Source organism: Protobothrops mucrosquamatus, unplaced genomic scaffold (assembly GCF_001527695.2).
Source record: "Protobothrops mucrosquamatus isolate PMUCROS unplaced genomic scaffold, P.Mucros_1.0 scaffold531, whole genome shotgun sequence".
NCBI lineage: Eukaryota > Metazoa > Chordata > Lepidosauria > Squamata > Viperidae > Protobothrops > Protobothrops mucrosquamatus.
The window spans coordinates 396184-411466 of NW_015386838.1; the positions used below are offsets into that span (position 1 = coordinate 396184).

General features: G+C 37.2%; 1 protein-coding gene across 1 annotated transcript in view; it reads right to left on the bottom strand.

Moving 5' to 3' along the window:
* LOC107288327 (DNA primase large subunit) overlaps positions 1-12449 on the bottom strand; it is a gene marked incomplete at its 5' end in the record, with an annotated part of 77913 nt that extends 65464 nt beyond the window's left edge. The window contains 2 exons of the mRNA XM_015816937.1: positions 965-1060; positions 12329-12449. Of these exons, the coding sequence (XP_015672423.1) occupies positions 965-1060; positions 12329-12449 (217 nt within the window). The remainder of the gene's footprint in view (positions 1-964; positions 1061-12328) is intronic.
* Positions 12450-15283: the final 2834 nt, after the last annotated feature.

The following is a 15283-nucleotide window of genomic DNA, read 5'->3' on the forward strand; positions in this document are numbered from 1 at the left end:
CCTTCGCCACAAAGCGAAGGTTGGAGACCGGGCGATAGTTAGCCAATACATCTGGGTCCAGGGAAGGCTTCTTAAGGAGGGGCCTCACCACCGCCTCCTTTAAGGCCACGGGGAAGGCGCCCTCCCGTAAAGAAGCGTTTATAATTCCCTGGAGCCAGGCTCGTGTACCCTCCCGGGCCGCCAGTACCAGCCAGGAGGGACACGGATCTAGTAAACATGTGGTTGCATTCAGCCTCCCCAGGATCCTGTCCACGTCCTCGGGAGCCACAGAGTCAAACTCCTCCCATATAATAGTCTCAAGACCTGCTCCCGTCTCCTCCCCCGGGGCCACCCAGTCGGAGTCTAAACCCTCTCGGATCCGAGCGACTTTGTCATACAGATATTGAGCAAAATCCTCAGCCCTCCCTGGCAATCTCTCTAATAAGGGGAGAATATATACTGTCCTATAAACTTGGTATAGCTCACAGTACAATAAAACATGTGAGATATCTTCGACTTCTCCTTTACCACATATACATACCCGTTCTGCTATTAGTGTTCTCTTATACCTGCCCTGTAGGTTGAAGGGGAGGCAGTTACTTTCCTTGGAAGGACCGAGGTTTAGAACTGGGAGGGACTAAGCTGGGAATGGCTTGGAGTGGGGTGGGTTCTTGGCTTAATGACTGGCGAAATTTGGTTAATGATGGCAACGAAGACTGCAGGGATTGCTATCACTAAGCAATGTGATCACATGATGTTGAGCTTTTCAACAACATTGTTTAGCAATGGAAATGCCAGTCCCATTTGCTGTTACAACTTGAGGACTACCTGTAAATCAACCACCCATATCCTTGGAGGCCCATATTTTACGCAAAAAGAAAGAATCGGCATATGAAACAACAACATTGCTGTTTTAACTAGACAAAAGAGAAGAGAACGATAGAGAATTGTAACTTATCATCACAGATGCCATCTGCTCGCTTACCTTATAGAAGACATTATTTTTCAGTTCATTGACACCAATTCCAGGTGTTGCATTGATTAGTTTGTCTGCCATGTTCAGCTTTTCAGTTTCTGGAAGCTAAAATAATTGTCATATTTTTAATATTCATTGACAGTTCTTTTAAGGCAACTGTACCTGAATAAATAGATTAACTCTACAGAAGTGTGAAAATTATATGATTAAAAAGATATTAAGGGTTAAAAAGGAAGACATGCATGAAAATGATAAAAAGTAGCACACAGTCTAATATAGTTGAGTAGCAGCAAGCTTCGTGTACACATACTTTCACTCTGTTCCCATATTGTGGAGGCTTTTGCTTAGTTTTACTTAGCAGAGCATCATCTTGTCATCCTGAATAATGAATGGTAATTATTTAGACCAAATAAACTAACCAAATCCTATTTTATGGACCAGGATCATTTCAACATCCCATAGTTCATGTGGATCACAGCTCCAAAGCTCACTGTAGCCTGGGCTTGTCATGTGGAAACTATGACTTACCACTTTATTGGAATGCAATTATGGGTGTGCCTGACATGTAAAATACAGTTTCAAAACCAAAAAAAGTCATTGTAGCCCAGCAATTCTGCTGAATCTTCATTCTGACCACAATTTGGCCGAAACAAAATCTGCGGGCACCCCAGAATGATCATTTGGATCAAGCAGAACAATGAAATGTGTCACTCTCTGTGTCCCTTCCACCTTCCCATGACCTGGGTGTCACCCCATCTTCACAGTATTCTCACTTCTTTCCCTCCCTCTCATCAACCACTGCTACCAGTGGCCTGTGCAACCATTTCTTCTTACAGTGGTCTCAACAGTAAGGAAAAAGCTCCCAACATGGCATTTCTGCTCAAAATATTTTGGTCATATTCAGAAATAACCCAATGTCATTCTATATATGGACCAAAACATCTAAAATAATCATATTTCAGTCTAAGTATTGACTACCCTGAAACCAGGGTTATGTACAGACTTTTTCATACATAGAAATGTTGCAGTCATTATTTCTTTGACAGTAGAGAATTTTAAAGTCATAAAATATTCAACTCATAACTTCGGCAAACATCAGGATGAAGTATAATAAATGGTGTAAAGCTTCAGAATGAAGAGCCGAAGCATAAAATTCATCCCATCAGACTGTACATAATCATAAGAACACGTGTAGAAGTACGTTCTGTAATAGTGTAAACCACACCCAAAGACAGAAGTTTATAAAGTGAGAACACAATGTTTTAATAAACCTTTTTGAACATTTAAAATGTCTAATCTCTGAATTGCTCAGTTACTGAAGAGATGGCTCTGTCATTGCTCCAGCTCACCCAGGAAATCTGATGAAAGGTTAAGTGCAATGATTTAGAAAATCCCAAGTGGTATCAGATTAGAAAACAGAATGTCAGTTCTAACAACTGGCATTCACATATGCACATATTAACCATGCATTCAGCATTCAAGTTCTCATATTCTCCAGTTTTGTTACAGTGAAGCAAATTTTTGAGTTCCAAAATGATTAATATATGACTGCTACCTTCCAATCCACTAATACTACAGCACATAGCTCAAAACATGTACAAGATATTGAACTGCAAGAGAAAAGAGGATTTGTGCCTTTCCACAGCAAAATTAAAATGAGCTCTGCATTATTAAAGCTATTTTATTCTTTGTATTAGTTTGATTTTCCAGGATTCTGTATGTTAGCATTGCGAACATAAAATAAACAAAACAATTTGTTTTATTCAGACAGCAGTTCAACGAGCATTTCATTCAAAGGCTATACTTTTAGAACAGCAGTAGATATTTGGCATAATATACAAATAAGCTGAAGGTACTACAAACTTCTGCACCAATGTTTTCAGCTTCATTTAGAACCAACTGTATCTGGCTGAACATCATAAACAGAGGTCTGCAGAAATTGTTGCATTTTTACTTAAACGCTTCATACAGGTCAATCCTTCTTGCTTTATTATTCCTCTGAGTATACTGTGAATTTGTTTTGTTGTTGTTTTTAGTCCTTAAACATATATTTAAAACTTCTTTCACTAAGGATTGAAGGAGACTCAGCTAGTGCTGTCAAACGTGTTGATCCAATAGCTATTCCTACTGTAATAGCTAAAAAGCAGTTCACATTTATTAGGTTTAATCTATTATGGGACTACAAAAGAGACCTTTCTGGTGGTGGCCTCTTCTCTATGGAATATCATTTCACCAAAGGTACAATTGGCCACTACCTTTCCTAAAAGGCCCCGAAGATGTAGTTTTGTCAATGGACCTGGGGACCACAAATGGAAATAGAATTGATCAAGTGGCTGATTTAATTGTGTTGTTGCTACCCTGGGGGGGGGCAGGGGGTGCTGTATATGGTGTGACTTGTATATTGGTTAGGTGGCCATATAAATTTTTAATAAATAAATAAATAACAACCAATTTCTGAAAGTGACCAGAAAAGGAAATATGCAAAGTTAGTGTCCTTTCAAAGATACAACTGCAGGTTGAGGGAGATGGCTATTCTCTCATCTCTGAGAGCTCTAAACCCATGAGAGTCTACTGTCCTGCAATCTCCTCACAAGGAGCAACTGTCTGGAGCACTTGTGGGTAATCTCAAGTCCTTTCTTTGTCCAGAAAGAAATCATCAACCAGCAGGACTATTCACCAGCTCTTTATTCTGTCATGCTTGTCAGCTCCACTTTGCACTAAACCATTATCCATCTGCCATTTCTTTCCTGAAGGTCAGCATACCATGTATTTGTGCCAGGTGAATCTTACATTATGAATCCCATTCTATCAAGTAGCCTATTCAAATTATTTTTAAAAATATTTTTTTTTAATTTATATCTGTAAAACTCTAAGTCTTTGCATTTAAGACAGGAGGTGCATAGTTAGGTTTTGGTTCATTCTGAACTATTTTTACAATTTACAACTCCAACTATAAAAGTACTCTGGGGAGAATCTATTTAGATATCTCTTGAAAATCAGCATCTGTTTCTCATCAAACCGAGAAAATTAAGAAATTGAAACTCTTAATGAGCATGGTGTTTTTCACCCTAAGTTGCTTCCATTATGTTTATGGCAGTAAGAAGAGGCAACTGTCCAGTTAGGCTTCAAACACATTTTGCTTTTATCAAAACTGTCGAAACTACACCATATGCCCATAACAAGCCCAGTCAAAGACAATATTCTCAGAGCCCACTTAATTAAACTTCTCCATGGACAACATAGCTATCTCTGAACATTGTAGAACTAAGATAATAAAAAAAACTTAAGCACAAGTATTACATGCAAAATGTGTAGAAAAGACCCACTGCTACATGTTGGAATAGCAGCAACGCAGAATTAGGAACAAAGCAACTTTGCCGGCACTATGCTTTGACAGGTGGAAAAGGGAAGGTATTCTTTTCAACGATTTTTCTTTCTTCTCCAGCTTCTCTATTAATTGTTTTCATTTTTTTTCTTTCCCTTCCATCCCATCAAGCCAACTTGCAATTTTCATCAGCCACAAGAAAACCCTGGCCTGCCACTATCTCTGGTTTTCCCATCCATGGTTCCCTCTTTCCCGCCATACTATCCATTCCTCTTTCCTATTTTTCTCAACTGCAGGTCCTCAACCTTGGGGCATCTATTCCTCCTCACGTCCCACTGATGTTTCTTATCCATCTTTGCTTTGATTAATCAAGGTCCGACACTGACATTTCTAGCACCCGCCTGATCTTCCATGACATTGCCAACAATTTGCTTGCTTACTGATGCTCTATATAGCTGTAATTAGCAATTCCCAGCCATGTCTCCCTATTCCACTTTTCACGGATTACAGGACATACTTCCCATTGAAGGCCTGACTTGTAGAAACCTACCAGTTTCCCTCATTAGTGCATCTCTGGGGCACAGCATGCAAATTTAAGTGTGAAAAGCTAAATAAAGGCCAAGACCTTGGCTTCAAGCATTTGAGGTTACTGGCAAGGTAACTGCTTCTTCTATCTTCTTTTTGGTAGGAATGAGAAAGAAATATAGGGATACGCCGGCAGCATGGCGGTATAGGTACCAACAGTTGGAACAGTAGATACGCTTGAAAAATAACATATAACGGAAAAACAAAAACTGTGCTTTAATAAAAGTAAGCCAGGGACACATTCCCTGGAAGCAATAGATATTCTATCTAAATCGCTTGGTTATTAAACAAGTTTTATATAGAAAATAAAGCCATGTGCCTTTTGCTTCCTGTCTTCTTACATCTGGTCTTTCCAACACTATGATTCTGTGACTGGGCAAATTTATTTATTTATTTATTTATTTCTCCTCTGTTCAGTGTCCAAAGAGATGCCTTTGGTCCTTCCACCAGAAAATGAGCAGATGAAAGCCCAGAGTCAGGTGATTGTCCATCATCATGGAATAGCTTGCCTACAAAGATCCAGATAGTTCCTTCATTTTTAGGAAGACAGGGGAATATGGTTTTATTTCATAGGCTTAAACAACTGGGCATAAACAAGCGTTTACTGGGCTGCCTACCTTGGATCTTTAGATTAGGCCATCATTTCAGAGATATTTCTTTACCTGAACAGAGAAACCAAATGACCACTGGTAGGTAAAAAAGCAATGGGAGAGGGAATAATTCCTGTCACCATGCCTACTGAATTTCCCTGTGGAAGGTTGGCAGCAGCATCAGAAACCTTCCTTCCTTCCCTCCAACTTTCTTTCTTCATCCCTCCTACTATCCCTTTCCCTCTCCTTCCTTCCATCCTTTTCCTTCCTATCTTCCTACAAAATTTAGACTTAACTTATAAATGTTTTATGGTATCTTGAAATGAAGCTCGTAATTCACCATCTAACCAAATTTCAATTTCTGTAGGCCTGCAACTTTAAAGCAAAATTCTTTATAGATCTGCTAAAAAAATGCTCCCAAAATTCAAAGAGGCTTTCTATCAGACAAAATCAACTGATTTAAGGAAGCCACAAAAACATTAACGTAGCATTTTAAAAAATCTTCATCTGGCAGATCTGTTGGAGGCATTCAAAATCCAGAACTTCCAATATTGCTTAAGCTACCCAGAATTAGAATATTTTTCTATTCTCTATTCACTGTGCCAGTTCTGGGGCTTGGTGTACAGTGATTACCCCTGATGAGCTTAGTTAGTGGACAGCTGATACCATTATTTTTCAGCACTGCTCTTGCTTTTATTTGGCATCTGTCTTCCCCTCATTCAAAATCGACAGCAGACTAAACAACATTCATGGAGGAAATGTTCCAAAAGGACAGGAGACGGGCAGTGATTACATTTGGTAAGTTTAGTTAAATGGAAGACCGCCAAAAAAGACTAGGCACCAAATTGCCTATGTATGATTGTAGCAGATTAGAGTGCACAATTCAAGTCCTTATAGACTTAATTGTTGAGAAGCTGGGCCAAAATGAGATGCATCTATAACGGTGAGGCCCTCAGGCAACTACACGTCCCTGATGAGAAATAAAAAATACAATGATCTATAATTAATCTAATAACCCTTGCTTAGAATCACATTAGACCCAGAGATAATAGTGTTTAAGAAGATTCAGAAGTTAATTTCTGAAATACCACACACTATTTATTTATTTAGCCACTCATCTCACACATACGTGATCTGGGCACACGAATCCTTAAAAACTGTAAACAATAAATAGTCCCAAGTAAACAACTAAAATGAAAACCATTGAAAATCAATGAAAATAGTTAAAATTTAATTTGCAAGGAAGTATCATCCATACAATAGCTAACAATAGAACCAGCTAACAGCTCCAGACCACCTTTGGATCCCCAGGCCCAATGACAAAACCATGTCTTAAGAGCCTTCCAAAGAGCCAGTAGGTCAAGGTCAGTTTAATCTCAGGATGGTGGTTGGGTGCAGAAAATGTTCTTCTCCTGGGTCCTATCAGGTGGACATTCCTTGGTAGGTAAGAACCCATAAAATACGTCTCCTGCCGGTTGTGATGAGACAAGTAGATGTAACCAGGGAAAGAAAGTCCCTCAACTTGGCTTCATGCTATGTAGGTCATTCCCAGCATCTTGAATTAAATCTAGAAGCAAGCTGGCAATCAATGCAACTCGTGGAGCAGCAGTATCATATGCACTGATCAAGAAGCGCACAACATAACAGTCTGCACGATTGCATTTTGTATCAGCTGCAGCTTCCAGGTGCTCTTCAGGACAGCCCCATGTACAGCATGTTACAGTAATCCATTCTGGAAGTGACCGGGATTTGAGTGACTAAGAGTACAGCCTCCCAATCCAAGAAAGCTTAAATATACCGTAGTTGAGTATTTCTCTGACATTGAAAACCTGCTCTAATGAAATAAATAAGGAGGAAGTGTGATTGATTGTTCAATGATAACAGGTGCATTAATATAACACATTAAGCCAGGGGTGTCAAACTGCCAGCCCTTGAGTCTGTTGCATCATATGGAGGCCACGCCCACTCCAGCTCCAGCAATGCAAAAAAAGTCACAATACGTCGCGACACGTCACGTGACATGGCAAGTTTCACACCTGTGCATTAAGCCATGGCTTGTATTATTTATTTATTTTTAAATAAACCAGAAACAAGCCAGTCAGATACCACCGGAAACAAAACTGAAATAATAAAGGAAATCAAAAGAATTGGACCCCCATGGAAAAGTTTTTTCTTCAACAAAGAAAGTGCTCTTCAGAGTCTTGAACTGACTAAAACATTTTCGGTTGGGCAGTTTCCAAAAGATTTTGTAGGCTAATTTTTGCATTATTGATGGATCAGTAACTATTAGCAGCTGCCTTTTGTTGTTGTTATTACTTTCATATGCTGCTTGGGCATTTCTCACTAGGGGAATATGGATGGATTAGACATGCTGAACCTGATCCAGCCTTCAATTGTCTAATTATTTGCAGATAATAATCACCTGAATCCAAAATGAGCAATGCAATGTTGATCAGTGGTGGGATTCAAACATGTGAACAACCAGTTCCCTGTGAGGATGCCGCTTCCAGAAGTCCATTCTGGGCCTGGGCAACAAAACATTAGCTACCAGTTCTGCCGAAGTGATGCAAACCGGCTAAATCCAACAGCTGATGTTGATTGATTTCACATGGTTAGGAAACTATATTGCAAAAGTCCAAAGCAAAGTAGATATCAAGCACTTCAAGGCTTTAAATTAACTATGGTCAAAAAACCCTTATCAGGCTGGGACTTGCAAAGAACATTCGAAACAATCAACATACTGAATTACCAACATTCATGTACACTGCTCTACTATTTGTCAATTAAAATAGATATAAAATTAAGTGAAAGAGGCCAGAGCGATTCATTGATAAACTGGAGAAATGCCATTTACATTGCCTAACCAAACTCTCCAGAAAGATTCTTTAAAAAAAACTGACAGCAACAAAATCAAAGAGCAGCTACCTGGAGAAAAATCAAATTTCACTCACTTCAGCATCTCCCCCCACCCATCCTGTTTATTCTTCCTCCTCCCTTATCTAGTATGTCAGTAACAGAAACACAGAGCATTAGCTCCTCCAACTGACTATCCAGGACATTGTCTTCTTCCTTCGGTACAACTAAGGTACTCTGAATAGCATCTGAATGCGTACTGAACGCTGTATGTGTGTATGTACTGAAAAATTCATGTACAAATCTGAAAAACTAAGATACCAGTACCAGTTTAAAGAAGAGCCAGTTTGAAGAAAAAGACCAAATACAGTTCAGTAAAGATTAATAGCAATATTACACAATTCACTTTCATTTTTCCTTATATCGCACCTTATCCTTTAATTTGTTGCAAACATGGGGTGGGTATCTTTAAAAATTGTTCCATTTAAGTTAATCTTTTAAAAAGAACTTGTTTCTTTCCTCTAATTAAATACAGGATAATTTAAATTATTCTCTCTCTCTCTCTCTCTCTCTCTCTCTCTCTCTCTCTCTCTCTCTCTCTCTCTCTCTCTCTGTGTCACTCTCTCACACACACACACATATACACACACACACACGACCATTTTTTATATTTACAACTGTTGCAGCATCCCCACGGTCAAGTGATCAAAATTCAGATGCCTGGCAACTGGTTCATATTTATGACGGTTGCGGTGTCCCGGGGTCATGTGGTCACCTTTTGTGACCTTCTGACGGGCAAAGTCGATGGGGAAGCCAGATTCACTTAACGATCATGCCACTCATTTAACAAGTGCAGTGATTCATTTCACAACCGTGGCAATAAAGGTCGTCAAATGGGGTAAAGTTCACTTCACAACCGTATTGCTTGGCAACAGGATCTAAGACTCCACCCCAATTTAACTACAACAATGTTAAAAAAGATACATAATGGTCTAGCAAAAACCTGGTTCACCCACAATGCTAAAAGAGAAACCATTGTTATAAACCACAATGTTATAAACAACATCTCATTAAGCAAAAATCAAACAAATCACATCAGAATGACTGAACCCAGCATTTTCTCACAAAAACATAAACTTCATATTCAAAATATTAGGCATTATTTTTCCTCCTTAAAAAAAACAACAGTGCAAAAGCAATTGTTGAATATCTGCTTGGGGTAGCCATAAAAATCTTTTAGCTACTTTCAAGAACAGATATAGTAATCCTTTTTAATACTGCATGTTAAAAACACGTGTACACACCACTTTTCCACGATGTCCTTTGGAAAGCTCCATCATTTTAAATGAAAACATTTATTCACACAGAGTGGCTCCCAAGAACAGCTCTTCTTCTAAAAAGGTCTGGTAGATTTTGTAAAGGTTTTACAGTGAGTCTATATACCTTTTAAAATTTCAATTTTGTAAATATATTGGGATAGCTGTAAAGATGCTTTTTCTTCTTGAAAAATAGCCAAAATAGTATATAACAAAGGCAAGCTCAGTTTTGACCTCTTCTTAGGAAAAAAAAACATAAACCTACAGGCTCCCAGACAAATCTTATTAACCTTTGACATTTAGTTACATTCTACTATGAAAACTTTGTCCGCCAAGCTAAGCTTCAGAAACATCAGAGCAACTTAATCTAACATTTGCTGCAAGTTGTTTGTGTTCTCAGCCAACAACATGGTATATTTATACGAGAGTAAATCATACAAAACCAATGTCTCTCTGATGTTACGGTAAGCATTCCTTATACATTTATTCATAAATATATTAACGGCCAAAGAGACATCTTACATATTTGTCTTGAAGTCCTGAGTGCTGAACTGCTTGATAAGCAGTCTATTTATTTGCAGGCATGACTTCTTCCATCCTATATTATTACGCTTATTGACTTCCAACAATGCTTCCCTTCACACACACAATACAGGTAGTCCTCGACTTACAACAGTTCGAAGTTACAACGGAACTGAAAAAATGACGTATGACCATTTTTCCACACTTAACAACCATTGCAGCATCCCCATGGTCATGGGATTTACATTTGTATGCTTGACAACTGGATTCCTATTTATGACTGTTGCAGTGTCCCGAGGTCGTGTGATCACCTTTTGTGACCTTCTGACAAACAAAGTCAATGGGGAAGACAGATTCCCTTAACCACATTGTTACTACTTTAATAACTGCAGTGATTCACTTAACAATTGTGGCAAGGAAAGTCATAAAATGGGACAAACCTCAGTTAACAAATTTCTCACTTAGCAACATAAATTTTGGGCTCAATTGTAATCATAAGGACTACCTGTATTTCATAATTTAAGTCTATTTGCTTTACCGTAGCTTTCAATTCGCTCTTGCTATCTTTAAATTAAATACTCTTATTGTTCTTGCATGCAGGTTTGGTGATACTGTGTTTTGTGTGCGTACAGTCACACACAGTCTAGAAACTAGCCAATGTTGTTCGTGTCGTATTTTGTGAAAAAGTATGCTGATTTCCCTTACATTCTTTGTTGGAATTTCAAGGTGTAAAAGAATTGGGAGGCAGCTTGGGAGGGGGCTTGAGATAACTACACGAATGATTGCATATTTGCTTTATATAAAATTCGGGTGCAGGATGCAAATGAAGACAATATTGTTCAGTTTGTACCATAAATTGTTCCTGCAAAAGTCAAGCATTGTTTTTTTCTTGGCAGCTAGGCTGTAAAAAATATCAAAATATGTCTTTCAATCTGCTGCCTGCAATCTGCATACACAAAGCAGAAAATTAGGTTGGGGGCAAACTTTAATTTAAAAAAAAAAGCAACTAAAGAAATCTCACTGGTCTTCTTGAGTAAGATTCGTTTACTTAACTGTTAAATTTTAGTCTTAAGATCAGGAAGTACTAATGGAAAAAGCGCCAATGAGATTACCATATCTTTTCCTGAAATCATTTATTTCCTATTGGAATATTTCAAAGCCTTCAAAGGGTTTTTAAAAAATCCTTTCTTTTGTCAATCTTTCTTCAGGTTGGCTGGCAGACAGAGGTCACAAAAGATTGCCACTCCATCCACTAGTGTTGTAATCTTGGGTGCAAAACATGGTGAAAAGGGTTTTAGCCAATCTATTTTGTATCATTGGAATGTTCAGACTGTTTTGAGTTTTGCCCATTAAATTGTGGCTAAATTGGAATGAATGAAATGAAATATTTTGAGCTATTTGGGACTCAAGCTTGAAGCAAAACATATTTGTATTTCTTGCACATTCCTGCTGGGTTTTTGAGTAATGTATGCAAAACCAATATACAGTAAGATATATGGCACTTTTTTGAAAGGGGGGGGGAAGAATGCCTTCAATTTAGTCTGGCAACGACATGAACAAGTCCATGAAGTTTTCTAGGGAATAGGGGTAGACCTTGATGTATGTCCATAATGGGGCCTGCCTGCCTGCCTTTCTGAGTTTAAGTGACCATAAAGCGAACACCAAGTAAATGCCCTCGTCATTAAGCAAACCAATGCTTCGCTAAGGGTGAGGTTTTGCTGAAAGCTCGAAGTACTGGTTTGGGGCAAAAGCATTGAAAAATGCAGTCACGTGACCACAGGACACTGCAAATGGCCGTAAATGTGGGAAAGTTGCTGAGCACCCAAATTTTGGTCATGTAACTGAGGAGAGGACCCAACCATTAGAACTTCAAATTTGGCTTATAAGTCCCCTTTTTGGGTTGATCATTAATTTGATCGATTGTAAATCAAAGACTACCTGTATTTTTCAGAAGTGGTTTTCCATTGTGTTCCTTTATAGGGCTGAAAGGAATGTACAGTCTAACAATAACTGCAGCATGTATGATGCAGCAAATTCATAATTGATTAAAGTAAAAAACTAGCAGATCAAAATGAAGAGGAGCCCAACACCAGCAATTATTTTTGCACCCCCATATATACTTTTTGTAAGAGTTTTCAAATTAAAACCAATTATTGAGTTATTCAAATATAACAGTACTTACAATATCATACCCCAAGTTAGCATACTGAAGAAACCTTTCAACTAAAGAATGAGATAGCTGATTAAATCTGTAACGGAAGAGGTCCATTTCTTGTTGGATAAACCATCTCTTAAGCTCCTCCCTGTAATAAAGCAATGAACGCATAATGAAAAGCAGTTGATTTAGACACATCCAGTAAATAAGAGTTTCTCTAGAGCAGACATGTCAAACTCGCGATGTCACGTAATGTCGCGCAACGTATCGGAGCTTTTTCCCCATTGCCGGCAATGGTGTGGGCGCAGTTTCCTGGTGACGTGTCCGGCCCGCGGGCTGGCAGTTTGACACCCCTGCTCTAGAGACTTAATTTCAGTGAGATAGGAAAAAAGTTTATTCACATTTAACTTTCTCTTTTTACAGCTAATTGGAACAAAATAGAGTTCATAAGTCCTCAATGTTATTTGTAAATTCTTGCTAAATCATTATTGAGTTCCTATGAGTAGCATTTTGCTTATAAGAATGAAACTATTTTTGCTGCCTCCTTTTTAGAGCAATCTGAATATCTGTATTATAGGAAGCTACAATATAATTTCAGTTCATACTGTACATGGAAAAAGCACTTCCTTCCATGGGTACCACATTATTTGGTCCCTGTATTAATCCTAGCACTTAACGAGATTAATAAATAAAAAGTATTGCAATCAAGTTTTTTCACTACTAAATGTCCAAGTTTCTAAGCATTCATAAATCCAATTCCAGTTTAAAACTTTGAGGAGGCTATTATTATTAAAAATCATCGCCTTTCCACTAAACAACTTAATATAATTAAGATGTGTTTAAAGTAAATTTCACTGAAAGCAGTGAGAATTGCAACGTACAATTACGCACTTCAATTACACACTTCAATTACGAGGCTACTTTCAGACAATAGCAAGTTTGAATACAGCATATAATTTTAAAATTATTTTATTCAACCATGCAAGAAATTGTACAAAAGCATAATTTATTTAGAAAAGCAGAATGGCAATTGACAAGAGTTAAAGGTTTTATTTATACTGTTTGGCCCTGATGCCCTTGCACTCTCTGAAAGACCATTAGGTATTAAATGGCAATCTACTATTACCATTTTTAAAAAAATCAAAAATAAATTTGGACAACATACAACAAATTTGAATTACAGAATTGAAATATCCTATATTACCCAAAAAATGTCTTCAGGTTTTATGGAATATTAGATGTGTGTCTTATGATCAAAATTAGAGAAGCAAATATTAATATTAATTAAATTATATGCCTCAAATCAATTGACAATTGACCCTTGTTATTATGTACTCATAGAAGTTCAGTTGTACAGTATCCCAGTCTATAAAGACTACCCTTTGTATGAACTCTGTACTTTCAGATAGGAAAGACTGGACCATATGCTTCTATATAATCTAGATTCAATTTTTTGTTTAAAATAAAGTCACAATATAGAGAAATTGAATAAAATTATGTAATCTCTAATTTGTGTGTGCAAATAATATTATGTATATTCTTTATGTATGTGGAGTAGCATTTATATATTATACTATGACTCGACTTATACTATCTATATAAATAAACTGGAAAATTGATGTATCACTATATAAATGTATTTCTATCTATACAGAAATAGATATAATTTAAGTATTTAGGTGTTTCACTTTATTAAATTGATTTCTATGCTTAATTTAGAGGTTTTCATTTTTTCCTATTTTTCCTGTCTCCATTTTGTTTTTTTAGATAATTTAATTTTTCCTCCACCTTCATAACTCAAGATTTTTTAAAGTAGTTAGTTTATATAATACTAATATAGTTACATCACATTAAACAAATTATTTTTAAAATCAATTGTAATATTTTTACATTCAATAAAAATGTGTGAAATAACATATAGAACATTTATTTTAGTAAAGCAGCATTTTGTTTAAACTTACATATGGAATATGCCAAATATATAGCCAGCAATAGTGTTCTCTTTTGTTCATAGACAAAAAAATTAAAAACAAGTAATTGTGATATCAAACTACAATATCAAATATTTTTGAATAAAAAAATGTGTCAGTGTAAGTTTTGCCTCATGGTGGCACTGTTGAATTACTAAAATCTTTAGCAGACAATCAGCTCTGGCTTTCTCACCACCATACTATCACACACACATTGTAAAATTATGCCTGTTTCTTTCAACTTGTTGTGTACCACCTTAACATTAAGACATCACATGATACAAAAAGCTTATTTTGAAGAATTAAACATTTATTGTAAGCATCTGAAGCTTACGAATAAATCCTAAAGGCAACATAATTATTATTTAAATTGTTGCCAAAACACCTGATGGAAAAGCCAGGATTCTTCTGATAACTTCTTTCTTCTTTTCTCAATTTGAGCTCTATAATTTTTGAGCCATAGCTTTCCCCAATATAGGCTTAAATGCAGATTCTATCAATTGCTCTCCAGAGAGAGAGAGAGAGAGAGAGAGAGAGAGAGAGAGAGAGAGAGAGAGAGAGAGAGAGAGAGAGAGAGAGAGAGAGAGAGAGAGAGAGAGATCCCGAAATTTTGTTTATTTATCTGTGAAATTTGTTTAAGATGCTCATTGAAGTGTCCTCAACTTACAACCATTTGTTTTGTGACCATTCAAAGTTACAACAGCATTGAAAAGCGACTTATGACCATTTTTCACACTTGCAACTGTTGCAGCATCCCCACTGTAACATGATCAAAATTTGGACAGTTGGCAACTGGCTCAGATTTATGATGGTTGCATAGTCCTGCGGTCATGTGATCACCATCTGTGACCTTCTGACAAGCAAAGTCACTTAGCAACCGTGTTACTAACTTAACAACTGCAGTGATTCACTTAGTAACATGCTGCAAGAAAAGTCATAAGATGGGAGAAAACTCACTTAACAACTGACTTACTTAACAATACAAATTTTGGGCTCAATTGTAGTCATAAGT